At 43.8% G+C, this 17,241-nt stretch overlaps 2 protein-coding genes across 2 annotated transcripts; one reads left to right on the forward strand and one right to left on the reverse strand.

Annotated features, from left to right (window-relative positions):
- Positions 1–56: 56 nt before the first annotated feature.
- Positions 57–12,455, reverse strand: LOC100281304 (ras-related protein RHN1). Its single transcript, NM_001291637.2, has 7 exons — positions 12,260–12,455; positions 11,678–11,755; positions 11,431–11,598; positions 8,703–8,751; positions 7,004–7,077; positions 716–809; positions 57–585 (listed from the first exon to the last, which is right to left on the reverse strand). Exons 1-7 carry the CDS (start codon positions 12,434–12,436, stop codon positions 479–481), a joined length of 747 nt encoding a protein of 248 aa, NP_001278566.2. The 5' UTR covers positions 12,437–12,455; the 3' UTR covers positions 57–478.
- Positions 12,456–14,656: 2,201 nt separating this feature from the next.
- LOC103645741 (transmembrane 9 superfamily member 12) lies at positions 14,657–16,849 on the forward strand. Its single transcript, XM_020544699.2, has 3 exons — positions 14,657–14,668; positions 15,418–15,663; positions 15,737–16,849. The coding sequence occupies exons 1-3, from the start codon at positions 14,657–14,659 to the stop codon at positions 16,361–16,363; spliced, it is 885 nt and encodes a 294-aa protein (XP_020400288.1). The 3' UTR covers positions 16,364–16,849.
- Positions 16,850–17,241: the final 392 nt, after the last annotated feature.

A 17,241-nucleotide genomic window follows, 5' to 3' on the forward strand; every position in this document is an offset into this window, starting at 1 on the left:
CATTACTCCTCAAGATTACAATACAATACAGAAGTACCCACGACAATGACAATACAATACTCCTCAAAATTACAATTACTGTTCCATGTCAGGAAATTTGGAAACTGGCAAAGCGACATTTAGAAAGGAAACATTATTAACAGGGCACCTTTCCTTTCTTGGTTCCTGCAGCAATGATACTGTAGCTGAATTTACCATGCTCTACCAAGTCAGTAGGAGTAACCCAGTTAAAGACTTAAAAAATTACACCTTGTATTTACGCAAATTTGAGAGGGGCGTAATCAAATGATAAGAGCATAATCAACACTTTGGTGACATTCTAGTATGGGCATTTACATCACAAACATGTGAAAAGAAACGAGCAGCAGGAGAAGGGGACAACATCAGCCTGGACGACACCGACACCACATGGGATATTTTGCTTAATCTCCTCTGATACATTTCATAACGGAACTATGTATGAGGTTGAAACACAGCTTCATGAGCAGCACGAGGAAGTGCTGACCATCCTCTCATCTGGTCTCTGATTCAGAACAATTCCAGCCTGTGGACTTGGAGCCTCTTGCCCTTGAAGCAATCTCTTTGCTACAATGGGGAACAGATGGCAATTAATGCGTAAAAAGTTAGATAGTACTACTACAGTTTAAAGATCCACCTGTGCAGCTGATTTTAGGCCAATGGACTGTCCACGCTACCAGATTAGGACGGTACTCACCAATCTCATAAAATATGTCATTCACATTGATTGCAGTTTTAGCAGATGTCTCCATGAAGAAGAGACCGTTCTCCTGGGCATACGTCTTTGCTTCCTGCATTGAACCAACACCGTGCACACAAATCAACAAAATTGAACTGATTGTAACACCCAGGCTACATCAAACAAGCAAGATTTTACAAACAACATGAAGTCAGCAGCATAGCTAAGCTAAACTTAAACTAAACAAAGAATGCAGACAATGCAAGTCATAGAACAAAAGTTATGATATGCGACAGTACATCATCTTGTGCAGTATGACTTTTAAAAAACTCTTAGGTCCCGTTTGTTTCCTTTCATTTTGAGGAATTGGAATCTTACTAATGGAATAGTGTTGTAGACACCTTTGTGGGCCGACAGTATGCCAGGCGCCACAAAGGATAAGTCCTAGCTGGGCTGTTTGTTTAGGAGATAAGAAGAGATAAAGAGGGAGTCGGTTAGCCCTCCTATTTTAGTGGAGAGATTAGCTCTGTTTGTTTAGAAGATAAGAAGAGATAAAGAGGGAGTCGGTTAGCCCTCCTATTTTAGTGGAGAGATTAGCTCCCAGTTGTTAGAGGTGGTTGAGATTAAAGTGGCACCTAAGTCTATAAAGGGAGCTGTTGTAGTTTGTATTAGGGCTCATCAAAGAAAGTTTTACCTGACCGGTGGAGCTTCCTTGGTCATCCTGGCGCACCTTGCGCCAGCTGACAGAATCAGCTCCACCTCTGGTCGATCCCCATATCCACTGAGATCCCTTCCCCAGTCCCAAGCCTTGCTGCGATCACCACTGCGCAGTCCTAGGCGCCCACGACATATCAATTTGGTATCAGATTCCTCCGACGCATCGACCAACATGTCCGACGTCGATCACGATCCTGCGAAGACCTCCTCCGACTCAGCCAAGTTGGATCAGATATTGGCGCAGCTCTCCACCATCAACTCACGCCTCGACCTGCATGGACAGCGGGTCACGCTTTTGGAGAAGCGCCCAATCGACGAGCAGCTGTCGGAATCTTCAGAAACCGGCCCACGTACTGCAGCGCCTGTCGGGGTCATGCATAGCACAGGATCTGCTCATCGTGACCGCGTCGACGATGGTGGCTATCGAAGACCCAATGTCTCTTTTCCCCACTACGATGGTGAGTCTGACCCCCTGTCGTGGATCAATAAATGTGAGACTTACTTCAGGGGTATGAGGACTCCACCCGATGAGAAGGTGTGGCAGGCATCACTCCATTTGGACGGTGTGGCAGCAGAATGGTTCTACGCTCTAGAGCGGGACACGAGCGGCGTCCTCACTTGGTCCCGCTTCGTTGAGTTCACCCATATGCGGTTTGGACCACCTCTACGGACCAACGGTATGGCTGATCTCAAGGACCTTCGGCGCACCGACACCGTTGAAGACTATCAACGTCAGTTTCTGTCCATTCTCTGTCACTGCGAGGATATGACACAGCTCCAGCAAGCTCAAATGTTTACCGCAGGCTTGGGTGAACCGCTTCGGACTGATGTTGAACTGCTGACTCCAACTACATTGCAGCGGGCCATGCACCTGGCACGCACCTATGAATGTCGTATGGATCTGTCCTCGGCCCCATCAAGGACGCCATAAACTACATCAAAACCAACGACATGTGCAACTGCAGCAAAACCCTCGTCATCGGCTACCAGCAGACCACGTTTGCGCAGGCTCTCACCGGAGGAGGTTGCCGCCAAACGGGCCAGCGGTGAATGCTACCACTGCTCTGAAAAATATACAGCCGATCACAAGTGTGCTGCTCGCGGAGTTTTTCTGTTAGAACTGGATGAGAAGATACCGGGACAACAGATACACTGGCAGAGGAGCTGGGCATATCACTTCATGCTCTCACTGGAATTGACATTGCTGACACACTGAAACTGAAAGTCTCTATCAATGGTGTGGCTCTCATTGCTCTTGTGGATTCGGGATCCACCCATACATTCATCCGCGATGCTATTGTACCAAGACTGGGACTGCATGTGACTCCAACAGCAGGACTGCCTGTCAAGGTTGCAAATGGTGAGAAGGTGTTGAGTGGGGGCGTCTGTTCTCAAACCCCACTCACTGTCGGCGAAGAGAATTTTACCACAACCTGCTACACTCTTCCCCTGGATGGCTTTGATGTGGTGCTTGGGGTAGAATGGTTGCGTTCTTTGGGTCCCTTCATCTGCAACTTTGAGAAGTTGACGCTGTCTTTTTGGCGCCACGGACACATGGTGCGTTGGACAGGCATTGGCGGCTCTCCACCCCGCTGTAATGCTCTGGACATGGCACACAAACTGTTGGATACCCTGCTGCTATCCTTTGAAGACCTCTTTGTCGAGCCCCAGGGACTTCCTCCACCTCGCCGCCATGATCATCGCATCCGGCTTCTGCCAGGGACAGTACCAGTGGCGGTACGACCATACCGCTACCCTCAGTTGCTCAAAGATGAGATTGAACGACAGTGTGACCAGATGCTATCCCAAGGTATCATCCGAGAGTGTACCTCAGCGTTCTCATCACCAGTGTTGCTTGTGAAGAAATCGGACAACACATGGCGCTTCTGCATTGACTACCGTGAGCTCAACACGAAGACGGTCAAGGACAAATTTCCTATCCCAGTAGTGGATGAACTCCTGGATGAGCTTCGGGGAGCCCGGTTCTTCACCAAGCTTGACTTACGTAGCGGCTACCATCAGGTGCGCATGCACCCAGAGGACATCGATAAGACGGCCTTCCGCACGCACCATGGTCACTACGAGTTCTTAGTCATGCCTTTCGGCTTGACTAATGCACCGTCGACATTTCAGGCGCTTATGAATGATGTACTCAAGCCGTTCATCCGTAAGTTTGTACTGGTATTCTTTGATGACATATTAATCTATAGCTCATCCTGGGTCGAGCATCTTCAACACATGCGGCAAGTATTCCAGCTGTTACGAGAGCAGAAGTTGGCCCTCAAGCGCACCAAGTGTTCCTTTGGCGAGACACAGGTGGGTTACTTAGGCCACATCATCTCGGATAAGGGAGTTGCAATGGACCCTGCCAAGATTGAAGCAGTGGAGTCATGGCCACCACCGCGCTCCATCCGGGCACTCAGAGGATTTTTGGGACTGACTGGGTATTATCGGAAATTCATCGCTGGTTATGGCACTGTAGCAGCCCCCTTGACAGCACTGTTGAAACGAGAGGCATTCAGATGGACAGAAGAAGCAGAGGAGGCTTTTAATCTGCTCAAACAGGCCTTAATGTCCGCACCATTACTGCAGATGCCCGACTTCGATCGCAGTTTCATCATTGATTGTGATGCGTCAGGGTCTGGTTTTGGCGCCGTGTTACACCAGGGAGATGGAGCTATTGCTTTCTTCAGCAGGGCAGTCGCACCTCAACATCAGAAGTTGCCAGCATATGAACGGGAACTGATTGGGTTGGTGAAAGCAGTCCGGCACTGGAGGCCTTATATCTGGGGGCGCCAGTTTCTAGTCCGCACCGATCACTACAGTCTTAAATATTTATTAGATCAGCGACTGACCACAATTCCCCAACATACATGGGTGAGCAAGTTATTCGAATATGATTTTATGGTGGAGTACAAGCTTGACAAACTCAATGGTGCAGCTGATGCTCTCTCACGTCGTGCCGAGTCAGGCATGGCGCTCAACACCATCTCTACACCTTCTTTTGAGCTGTTTGACAGTTTGCGAGCCGAGGCTGCAACGGACCCACAAATCCAGGATGTGCGCCAGCAGCTTGCTGCTGGCACTGTTTCACCATGTTGGACAGAATTGGATGGGTTGCTCCTTTTCAAAGGAAAAGTCTATGTGCCAGATGCCTCTACTCTTTGGCCGATATTATTATCCAGTGCCCATGATACAGGACATGAAGGTATCCAAAAGACAATTCACAGGTTCCGGTCGTCATTCTATAATCCTCATGCATTACAGAGGGTTAAGGAATTCATCAAAGGTTGTTCAGTCTGCCAACGCAATAAAACTGAACATCTCCATCCCGGTGGTCTCCTGCAACCTCTATCAGTACCTTCGGAAGTATGGAGTGATATTTCTATGGAATTCATTGAGGGGTTTCCAAAGGTGGGCGGCAAGTCGGTGATTCTCACAGTTGTAGACCGTTTCTCCAAGTTTGCACACTTTATTGCTCTGGGACACCCTTACACAGCAGCATCGGTAGCAAAAGCCTTCTTTGATAACATTGTCCGTCTCCATGGGTTGCCATGCTCCATTGTCAGCGATAGAGATACAATATTTACTAGCACATTCTGGTCAGAATTGTTCCAGCTAGCAGGAGTTAAGCTGCACATGAGTTCAGCTTTCCACCCCCAATCTGATGGACAATCAGAAGTGGTAAATCGAATTATTACCATGTATCTTCGGTGCCTAGCAGGGGATAGACCAAGAGAGTGGCTTAAATGGCTTCCATGGGCCGAATTCTGCTACAACACTTCCTTACAGACTGCTCTCTGATGCTCTCCATTTAAGGTGGTATATGGCCGAGAACCTCCTGCTCTTCTGCCCTATCATCCAGGAACATCACAGGTGGCTGCTGTTGACAAACAACTACAGACACGCGACGAATTCTTGGCGGATATTCGTGACCGATTGATTCAATCACAGGTGACAATGAAAAACTACCAGGACAGGCATCGACGGGAAGTGGAGTTCCATGAGGGCGATTGGGTATGGCTGCGCTTACAGCAGCGCGCAGCAGTTGGTGTCACTTCTGCTACACCCAACAAACTTGGCCCAAAGTTCTTTGGGCCATATCAAGTGCTATCGAGGGTGGGCACTGTCTCCTACAAGCTGCAGCTTCCTCCCAGGGCCAGAATACATGATGTGTTCCACGTTTCTCTACTCAAGAAATTCATAGGGGAGGCTCCAACCCAAGTTATACCGCTGCCCGAGCTCCTCAACGGCAGAGTCATCCCTACACCAGAAAAAGTCCTCCGTGCAAGGCTGAATCGGGGGGTGTGGGAAGTTCTGATCAAGTGGACAGGCCGAGCAGAGACGGATACTTCTTGGGAGCAGCTGGAAGACTTCAAGCTTAGATATCCAGCCATGACGCTCGAGGACGAGCTCTTCGTCGGCGAGGGGGGAAATGTTGTAGACACCTTTGTGGGCCGACAGTATGCCAGGCGCCACAAAGGATAAGTCCTAGCTGGGCTGTTTGTTTAGGAGATAAGAAGAGATAAAGAGGGAGTCGGTTAGCCCTCCTATTTTAGTGGAGAGATTAGCTCTGTTTGTTTAGAAGATAAGAAGAGATAAAGAGGGAGTCGGTTAGCCCTCCTATTTTAGTGGAGAGATTAGCTCCCAGTTGTTAGAGGTGGTTGAGATTAAAGTGGCACCTAAGTCTATAAAGGGAGCTGTTGTAGTTTGTATTAGGGCTCATCAAAGAAAGTTTTACCTGACCGGTGGAGCTTCCTTGGTCATCCTGGCGCACCTTGCGCCAGCTGACAGAATCAGCTCCACCTCTGGTCGATCCCCATATCCACTGAGATCCCTTCCCCAGTCCCAAGCCTTGCTGCGATCACCACTGCGCAGTCCTAGGCGCCCACGACATATCAAATAGTCTATTTTTTATAATGTGACATTCCACCACTTTCCAAAGTTATCATATAAGCCTATCTCAAATTCATGGGGTTAGAGATAAAAATTGATTATATAGATTTACATGTTATTTTTCCGATGTACAACTTATAGCACACTTTTCTACTTGCTTCATTATAACATAAATGTAGTATATAATTATCTCTCTCATATGATTTATGATAATATACAAATATATTACATATATAAATATAAGAACCTAATTAGTTTTGTCTAAATTATAATTATTAAAATGGAATTCAATTCTAACGAAACAAACGGGGCCTTAGAGAACAAAAATTGGCAGGCTGCAATAAAATCCACTCCTAAGGCTTCATTCGGTTGCATGGGGATCAGAGGGGATTGAGCGGGATTATATCTTTTTCTATTCAATTTTGACTAGCAAGAAATTTGATCCCCTTCAATCCACTTCTAACCGAAGCAGTGTAGCCAAAATGTCACACACACAAAAAAAACAATAACATTCTATGACACGGTGATGAGTACATACATTGCTATAGTTGAAAAGAAGACCTGAATGACTAATTGGTTAAATATGTACATATTAGTTTCATAAGGTAACTAATTAGTGAGTGCAAATATTAGAGTTAAGATAGGGTGGAATAAATGGGGAAAGGAGGAAAGACAGAAGAAGGAATCACATACCTCTACTGCCACGTGCCTCGCATCTAGCATATCAACCTTGTTACCAGCAAGAGCCACTATTGTATTCGGATTTCCTACACCAAAGCAAACGGGAGAAAACATTACTTATGTATCAACAAACTATGTAAACTATCAATTTGCTTGGTTTTGCTGCCCATTCACTTTTTCATTAACCATACCCAAAAAGTCAAACATGAAATGGGGGCTAAGGGAAATCAAGTGCTGAGGGAAAAATAAATTCACAACTGTGTAAAACATGGAAATGCACTAACTCTATTTCTTCCAAAATGATTTAGCAGTGCCAGGAAGTACGAAATGAAAAAAAAGCACACATGGAGCATCATACAAGAGGTAAATTAAATAAACAAGTACATGTTGAAAAAATTAGACAGGAGTGATTTATTTTTTTTTCTCGAAATAACAGGAGCTGTCTACACTAAGGGGAAGACAACAACCAACAAACTCTGAAAGTTACAGATAGTTACAGATAAGTCACTGAAAAAAATAACAAAACGACCAACTGAACCTGCAATCCACTGCAATGAATCCATGTCAAGCTGTGTTAATGCCCTAGCACCCACCAGACCCTAGATATTTGCTTCCTCTCTAGCTAATTGCAGCCACTCGCAGCACATCAGACGAATCCCATCAACAATTTAACAACATTTTCAATGTTCCCAAAGCATCAGTGCCCCAGGATGATTAACGAGTCCAGACCCCTCCTCAATGGCTTGGTGGTCATACCATTGATATTTATCCACCAATTACTATACACTACTAACACTACCATAGTACCATGTACTCATGTCTTGGGGATTTAAATTTAAAAGGTCACTAGATACACAATCAGTTAAGGGGGTGTTTGGTTCCCTGACTAAAGTTTAGTCTGTGTCAAATAGATGTTTCGATGCCAATTACGAGTATTAAATAGTCTAATTACAAAACTAACTACATAGATGAAGGCTAATGGCCAAACAAATTTATTAAGCATAATTAATCCATAATTAGCAAATGTTTATTGTATGATCACATGGGCAAATCATGGGCTAAATATGCTTAATAGCCCGTTTGGATGTCAATATAGGAGCACATAATTGGGAATTGGAATCAGCTTTCCTAAATTCTATTGTTTGGTTGCACACAGAATTGATATTTGGAATCAGAGATCCAATTCCCTGGAATTGGACTATACCTAGAAACTCCCTCTCCCAATACAAAGCACCACCCCTCTGTATTGCGTGGAATTAGACCACACAATTCCAAACTCCAATTCCGCGACATCCAAACAATATAGTTGTAATTATATCTCATTTCAATACCATGGCTGATTTGGTATTAAACCCAATTCAATTCCATGCCCTCCAATATCGACATTCAAACGGAGCATAATAGATTCGCCTTGCAGTTTAGTCTTCGTCTGTGTAATTAGTTTTGCAATTAGACTATATTTAATACTTCTAACTAGCATCCAAACATCCGATGTGACAGGAACTAAAGTTTAGTCTATGTATCCAAACACTCGCTAATACTGAAAAGTAGAGACACCAGGTGATGAATGCCATATAGGTTAAGTATCAACTATAAGGAGCAGCGCATAAAGATCATGTTTTCATTTTTCTAACATAACCAACCATTTCTTGGCAGAAAAAAACTAAACATAGGCATAGTATCCTTAGTATTCTGTAGAAAAATGAAGTACCTTGAGCTTGAAGTTCTTGAACCCATTTCTTGGCACGGGTGAAGGAGGCCTAAGGGTCAACACAATAATGTTTAAGTACACATGTCGAAAATTATGTTTAAGTACACAAAAACATATGAAGTTGGGTGGAGTACTTGCACTTAAGATCGGATAAGAAATAGAACCGTTAAATGATTGAGTTAGAATTCTATATTGCTCTTTAATTCCTTTATGAAATATGACCAAACAGAGAACCACGTATTAAGTTGGAATATGGCTACAAAATAAGAGATGTACAAACTGGGTAGAAAATGTTCATCGTTGATTGGGCAGACAGGATAGACAGATACACAATGATTAGTGCAGAGCACTGAAGGGTGTATCGTCAACTATGTATTATCGAAGTATTTTGGCAACAAATAGAAGTATGCATAATCACAGGCCACACCACCTGTACCTCTTAGACACCTACATTGAAAGCATAGTTGTTAAGGCGGCAAAGCGAGGTAAGACGACCGACCCCCTTTTTACCTTTTAAGCGATAAGGCGTAAGGTGAGGCGACACCTTAGTAATATATAAAAATAAACATTAAAATAGAATATATAGAAATATAGTCTCGAGTTTTTTTCTTCTCGAATGCGCAGGAGAACTGCGCAATATTATATTAAGAAGAAAGAGAATAGTCCAAAATGGACTAGAACAACACAAACACAAAGCCAACTTACGGAGGCCAAAAACAAAAATACATGAATAGATCCATAACACCTAAAGAAACGCGACCCACAAAGACCTAGAGACCAGGAATGGGGGCTATGAGGAGCGAAAGATCCCTAGCCCCAGCACGACTCCACATCTCCTTTTCATGATTAGCCTTACGAATTGCCTCTTCAATGTTGGGAGATTTTTTTATCAAACACAACTATTTCTGTATTTCTAGAGAGTCCAAGCTCCAAGAATAATTAGAGTGTTTAGACCTCGCCTAGCAACCCCACTGATCTGACCAGCCGCCAAACTCCACCAAACCACAAAGCTCCAGTCTTCGGGCTGTGGGGCAAGAAACTAAAGATTCACTTGATATCAGAAATCCATAACCCTACATTAAGCGCCTCTTGGACTGTTCTAGAGTAGATAGCCCTCCTATTCACACATCCAATAACCTAGGAGCTAACTGTTCACCAATTTTTCCATGGAGTCAGTTATCTTTCAAAATAAAGTGGACTCCCCATTCCCAACCTTCCTGTAAAAGAAGGTAGAGAAGTAGACCTTGACCTTCTTAGGTACTTGCATAGGAATAATGGCCCATGGCTGGCCAGGTTCAGATTTTTCCATCCAGAGCCACCTCATACGTAGTGCCCAAGCCATCTCCTTAAGGCTTGCAATCCCCAGGCCGCCCAGCTCCAAAGGTCGACACACCTTGTCCCAAGCCACAACACAATGCCCCCCTTTAGCCTCTTTCCTGCCCCTCCAGAGAAAACCTTTCCTGATTTTATCAATCGCTTTCAAGGCCCACTAAGGCAAGTCAACAGCCATAGCAAGGTAGACAACCATACTAGTAAGGACACACTGAATCATAATTTTCCTCCTAGCCTGATTCATCAGGTCAGCCTTCCAAGAGGGGCGTTGAGCAGCAATCTTGTCAATGACTAGTTGGATATTATTTCTAGGAAGTTTTCTCAGGGAAAAAGGAACTCCAAGGTATCTGCACGGAAAATCAGCAATCTGACAAGGTAGCATACTTGGTCATCCCCTTGTTTTCTTTTATATAGTCTCGAGTACATAGGGAAAATAGTATTATAGTAGCAAATAGAAGTACAAGTTCAACATAAACCAACAAAATAGACTTAAAGTCCAACATAAGTGATAGTAATAGATAACACTCTCATCTCTCAATAGCCATCGTCAAACTCATCATTGAGTGTAGGAGGGTTCTCTTCTCCATCATCTTCCGCCTCGTTCGCCTCATCACTATCACTCACATTAATATCCATATTTAGAGAACTGAAACTGAGTTAACTGACGAAGAACACTAGCAGTTGACTGACTAAGAAAACTGAGTTAACTAAAACTGAGTTAATTGAAACAGAGAGAGCAGAGAGGAGAGATAACAGAGAAAGCAGAGAAGGGAGATAACAGAGACAGCAGAGAGGGAAGAGAGCATTGGGGGAAGGGAGGGGCTCGCCGCGGAGGGGAGGGCAGAGCCGTGGAGGGAAGGGGGAGCTCGCCGGCGCGGCAGGGCCGCTGGAGATCCGGAGCGCTGCCTTCTTCGCGTTCTCAGCGTCTTTAGCTGCTTAAGGTACCCAGGCCTGCCCTACAGCCATCCAAGGCGTCCGCAAAGCATCTCTAAGGTGATGCTCAAGGCGACAGGTCGACGCCTTATTGTCTAAGGCGGACGCCTTAGTCGCGGACGCAAGGCAAGGCAGACACCTTGCCCTAAACCTCGCTTAAGCGACGTCTTAACAACTATGATTGAAAGCTCAATAGTTTTTGCACTACTGTAAGGATGAAAACTAGAACTTGTTACTTGCCATATTCAGAATATCAACTAGTGTAAACAGTCCTCTGAAGTATACCATGAATGCAATCATCAGAAAACTTTTGCTAACTACATTTATGGTATCTCACTTAAAAAACTTTTAACCATTTTGAATTAACAAAAAACATCAAAATTACAAGTTTGGGGGAACTACAGTGAATTCCTAATTCATTAGTTTATTTATACTACAGGTAAATCATTAGTGTATTACTAACCGGATTTGTGATGTCATAGACAACAATGGCGGCGGCTGCACCCCTATAATACATGGGGGCCAAGCTATGATACCTCTCCTGCCCAGCAGTATCCCAGATTTCAAACTTAACAGTCTCATCATTTACCGCTAAGGTCTGGGAAAAGAAAGCTGCTCCGATTGTTGATTCCTACAAAGATGAACCAATGTATCAGAGCAAACACTAATGGTCCACTCTCTCAGCACGAGAAGCATTTCTATAGGTTCACCTGGAATTCAACAAACTGTCCCTTGACAAACCGAAGAACCAAGCTAGATTTGCCAGCGCCTACATCTCCAAGAAGAACCTGACAAAATGAAATATAATGAAACACTGGTATTCACATGACGAATGATCAAAATGCAAACTGCGAGCTGCCTAAAACCTCAAGCAAGAGAACTTATTTAACGACAGGGGCCATTTAGCAGTTCAGTTACCAACTTACACCGGTATAGAAGGTCAACTAAACTGATCACTCACATTTGACAACCTTACCAGCTAAAATTACGATTACTGTTTATCTGCACATAAGTTACTAAGAAGCCAAAATACTTATCCAGAAGCATAAATTAGAGAATTCACAAAAAAGGCATAAATAAATTCTTAAAAACTTCCATCAACAACTATAAACGCAGGGACCCGTCGGTTAGTCCCGGCGCAATAATCCACAGGCAAAGAAAGTATACGATCGCAACAACGCCACGCGCTAAGCACCAAGCAGCCCAGTATTGGCGATCAAGATCGGCCGGCCGCGACCCGATCTGCGGCGAAACCAATAACTGAATTTGAGCGCTCCGGACAGGAATCGCACCAGCTTGGCGTTGCGGATCTTGTTCCCGAAGTTGGCCGCCATCGAATTCGATGGCTGATGGCGGAACTGCGGCCGGGCCTCCGACGAGATCAAACCGCACGAAAAGGAACCGGGCTGGGGAATTTCTAGTTGTTTGCTTCCGCCGTTCCCGTGTTCCGTTGGTGGTATATGGTTCATTGTTTTCCCAGAAAAAAAGGGTTTCCACTGTAACCCTTGCAAAATTACGTTATTGCCCGGGGCTGTTCAACCTACGGAAGGTTTGGTGTCTCGAGGTGTGGGGTGAGGTGGGTTTTGAGTTTTTTTATATTTTAGGGCTAGTTTAGTAATCCCATTTTTTAAGGATTTTTATTTTCCCAAGGTAAATTAGTTTATTTTTTCTTTGAAAAATAAAATTCCTTTGAAAAAATGGAGTTTTCAAACTAGCCCTTAACACTCACTAGTCGGTTGCCCGTGCGTTGCGATGGCTTACAACAATACCCACTTAAACTATCCATAAAAAAATTTCAAGATTTTTTATTGATTGTCTCCGCTCTCTGTATAATATATTTTTTGATTTGGCTAACTGATGTTATTGTTTACTCCATGCAAATATGTTTTGGTACAACACGGGCAATGAAGTGAACGATTAGAAGAGAGTTCACAACGATTGACTGAATGAACAGAGATTATAAAATGACATAATTCCATCATACAGAGACCAAATAAGAGAAAGTTTTTGAGATCAAGTTTCTAAAATATGTCCCATGAAGTCAAACTTATAAAAAAGATAGATCAAAATATGGAATGATTGCTAAAGTCAGGCATTAATAAAAACTGGATGCGCTCCATATAAATTACGCCACTTCGTAGCAATTACTAACGTTTAAAACCAACAAATAACCTTTCATTTTGTTGTTAGTGTGACAAATCATTGCTGCTCTATCCAATTCAGCAACCTCAAACACCATGTAGTCCATTGCGCCAATGTGGTCTCAAAAACGACCTAATGCTTGCAAGAGCAAAGAACGTTGTGCCGTGCTTGGGCTGTAGCCTCGGCCCGTAGTGCTGGTCCGGCCCGACACGATTATTTTTTTATTTTACAAAAAAACGTATATACCTATATACAATTTATATTCAATATTAAAAACATCTTAGCGTGATGTTCTACTGGTTAGACAGTTTCACTCAATGTATCTCGGCCTTCTTCCATCAGGGCATGGGTTCGAACCCTACCTCCCGCACCGTTTTTTAACATTTTACGCTGATTTAATTAAATGGATCGACGGGCTAACGGGCTGGCCCGACACAGTTAGCAGGTCGGCATGACGTGCCTATGCCATAGTTGTGGTCCGCGTGCACCTAGCCCGTGTCGGACGTCGTTACGCTGATTTAATTAAATAGATCGACGGGCTAACGGGCTGGCCCAACACAGTTAGCAGACCGACATGACGTGCCTGTGCCATATTTGTGGCTCGCGTGCATCTAGCCCGTGTCGGGCGTCGTTTGGCATCTATAGACGCTGATTTAATTAAATGGATCGACGGGCTAACGGGCTGGCCCGATACAGTTAGCAGGTCACCGGCATGACATGCATGTGCCATAGTTGTAGCCCGCGTGCATCTAGCCCGTGTCGGGCGTCGTTTGGCATCTATAGACGTGCAACAGATTAATTTGAAATAGTTGTGAGGGGTTATTTGTAAAAAAAATGACGCATGACGACCGTTGAAACTGGTGCTTTAAGTATAGTATAGATTTAACTGGCTTCTTTCTTCTAGTGTTCAAATCTAATTTCTTAGTACTTATAAACTAATATCTTCTCTAAAATAGAATTAATTGCCTTTTACTTTCTTTTCTTTTATCTTCTTATTTTTTCTAGCCCTAAATATCATGTAGATAGGACTTTAATGAAATCAGTGAGATCTGAGTGTTACCTTGCATAACTTCTTTTCCTTTTGTTGTTCCTAGACGATTTGAGTGTAGAAATCAGTTCTTGGCCCTATATAATTGTTATTGTGCTGGATTTGGTTACATAATTATCTGAATGTATAGGATATAGAGCTGTACACATCCAGACAACTTAAACTGTTTACACATATCATATTTTAGGTGTCTATGTGGCCCTGCCTGGGACAACTGTTAGCTAATAGTTGAACTATTAACTAGATTGTTTAGACGTACACAGCTAATTTTAACAGCTAACTATTAGTTTTAGTATATTAAAACAACTCCTCAGTCTTATATAGTGTACAGTAATCAAGATGAATGAGAACGGCTACAACACCCTTGTGTTTAGTTTAGCCAATTGAAATTACATAGTACATATATTTTATTGCAAAGTTTTGTGTTTTTATTATTCACGCATCATTTTCCCTTCCTGTTGGTAGTTGTTGATATTTATATTTTGTTCTTACTTCTAAGATGTGGTTAAAGGTATCGATTGCCTGATAAATATTTTTTTGAATTTCCTCAAGTCAATTTCTTGATACTTCAATTCATCAATGGAGTGGTTACAGATGAATAAGTACTTTCACGTTGTGGTTAAAAGGGTTGAACGGGATGGCTGGAAATTTGTATTGCTTGCCAGATTCTCTGATTTACCTTCCTACATCATCAACTACTCCCTATCAGCCATAGATGCTCGATATTATGAGATAATAATCCATACGATCTGCAGTTTGGAAACAAAATTGCTAAGGGTGTTTCAGTCATTAAAGTTAGTAAAAATAAAAAAGAGAGTAAAAAGGAACTTAATTATATTTTAAAGAAGAGATTAACTTATAAGTACTATTTTAGAGAAGGTAGATTTAAGAATACTGGAAGACAGAAGCCAGCTTAAATCTCTACAACTCTGTTTGGTTGGGCTGTGGCTGTGAAAAAAGTTGCTGTGAGCTGTGAGCTGTGGAAAAAGCTGCTGTAGGCTGTAAGCTGTTAAAAAGCTAAAAACTGTTTGATGAAAACCACTAAAAGTCGTTAAAAATTCTTCGATATATGTTTTCACAGTTCCATCCGAAAAGCCACTAAAAGCAGGTCTAGGGGTGCTTTCAGATTTGCACTACGAGAAAGTCGACTTTTAGAAAAAACTGCTTCCTCTATCTAGCCCTTTGGTTGGATTTTGGCTTTTAGGGGGCAAAAGCCAAAGCCAAAAGTCAAACCAAACACACCCTAAGACCCATCTGTAGACTGCCCGCGCCTGCGCGAACCGCCCGCCGCTCCGCTGCCCGCCGCACGCCAGCCGCCGCGACTCCCGCACGCCAGCTGCTACCGAACTCCTCACCTACCACACGCACGCCGCTCGCCGCGAAGCACTCCCCAATCCCTTCCCCTTCCCTTCCCCCACCCCCATCGGCGATGCCCTGATCCGCGACCGCCGCCGTCCAACCCCAACCTCTGTGTGTGACCGCTCCGTGGTGGCGCAGGCGCTGGAGGCATCCATAGGACCGCATATTTCACGACGCCGTGGACTGGTGGCGCGACATCAATGAGTCGCCGCTGTGGCAGGACCGCATATTTCACGCGCTCGCCGTGCTCTACCGCATCTCACTGTTCTTCACCCTCCTGGCCCTGTGGTTCTGCATCTCTGTGCCACTCACACTTATTGGAGGCTTGCTAGGCACACGTGCTGCAAGCATCGACTACCCTGTCCGAACCAACCAGATCCCACGAGAGATCCCTGAGCGCAAGTTCCCCCCATGGTTGCTTGTGCTCGGTGCGGGAACATTGCCATTTGGTACTCTCTTCATTGAGCTCTTCTTCATCCTTTCCAGCATTTGGTTGGGAAGGTTCTACTATGTCTTTGGCTTCCTGTTCATTGTCCTCTTCCTGCTGGTCATAGTCTGTGGTGAGGTTTCTCTGGTCCTCACCTACATGCACCTTTGCGTGGAGGACTGGAAATGGTGGTGGAAGGCCTTCTTTGCTTCTGGCTCTGTCGCATTCTATGTGTTCCTCTACTCTATTAACTACCTGGTGTTCGATCTCAGGAGCCTGAGTGGACCAGTTTCTGCCACACTCTACCTTGGCTATTCCCTGATCATGGCCCTTGCAATCATGCTCTCCACTGGCGCCATTGGTTTCCTGCTCTCCTTCTACTTCGTCCACTACCTCTTCTCGTCTGTTAAGATTGATTAGAGGTGCCCCGCTGCCTCTTTCTGCAATAGAGTCATCTGATCATGGTAATAGTTACCCTCTTAGAAATACTACACAATAAATCAAATGGAAAAATGGATACATGGCAACGCCCATGGCTTTTGGTCATGATTAATTCAATCATTTAGCGCAGCACAGTCACTCAAGTTGAAACTTAATTCTTAGGAATGATTGTAAGTTCTTCAGCTATGTTTATTGCACTTTGTAATACCATTCAGTTTTGCTTGCTCTGGGCATTTGTGAGCAGCCTTTGGTTTTGGAACACGTGAGATCTATTCAATATGAAAATGAAGCTATTCATTTACAGTTCGTTACTATTCTGGGAAGGTTATATTGTAACATGGTTGCCACATTAGCTGCGATGCTCGCTGTTCGTTAATAGTAACACCAATACGGCTGATTCTTTTACGAAGTGAAATCTTGCTGACTATTTAGTCAATTGATATACATGCTACTGAAATAGTCAAATTTCACATGACTCTGATGTTGAATTGTGGAGCTGTTGGTAGCTGCTACAATTTTCTGATGATGGTTCTGACTCACAACTTCTAAGTGTCTATTGCTCAAATATACATGCCATAGTTACAGACATTTTACTGATGTTTGATAAATACTGTAAGAAAATGGACCAAGGTCTATTTAACAAATGAGTTCTGGTGTTTGATAATTAACATAACCAGTTCAGCTATGTTTATTGACTATCTGTAGATATCACTCACATTATAGTTTAGTCATGGTTGGTAAAATGTTGATCTTGCCCTTGCAGGCTTGCTATGAGCCTGCATAAAGCAGTCTCTATGTATGGATCACTGCTATATTTCAAGAACGGTTGGTGATAAAGTGCAAGAACATGTTTTTAG

This window comes from Zea mays, chromosome 1 (assembly GCF_902167145.1).
Source record: "Zea mays cultivar B73 chromosome 1, Zm-B73-REFERENCE-NAM-5.0, whole genome shotgun sequence".
In the NCBI taxonomy this organism is placed as follows: Eukaryota; Viridiplantae; Streptophyta; class Magnoliopsida; order Poales; family Poaceae; genus Zea; species Zea mays.

Coding starts and splice junctions, on each gene's coding strand:
- LOC100281304 (NM_001291637.2), bottom strand. CDS start 12,436: ATGAACCATATACCACCAACGGAACACGGGAACGGCGGAAGCAAACAA. Junction 11,756..12,259: donor AGATCCGCAACGCCAAGCTG/GTGCGATTCCTG, acceptor TCATTTTGTCAG/GTTCTTCTTGGAGATGTAGG. Junction 11,599..11,677: donor GACAGTTTGTTGAATTCCAG/GTGAACCTATAG, acceptor TCATCTTTGTAG/GAATCAACAATCGGAGCAGC.
- LOC103645741 (XM_020544699.2), top strand. Junction 15,664..15,736: donor TGGTGGCGCAGGCGCTGGAG/GCATCCATAGGA, acceptor CCGCTGTGGCAG/GACCGCATATTTCACGCGCT.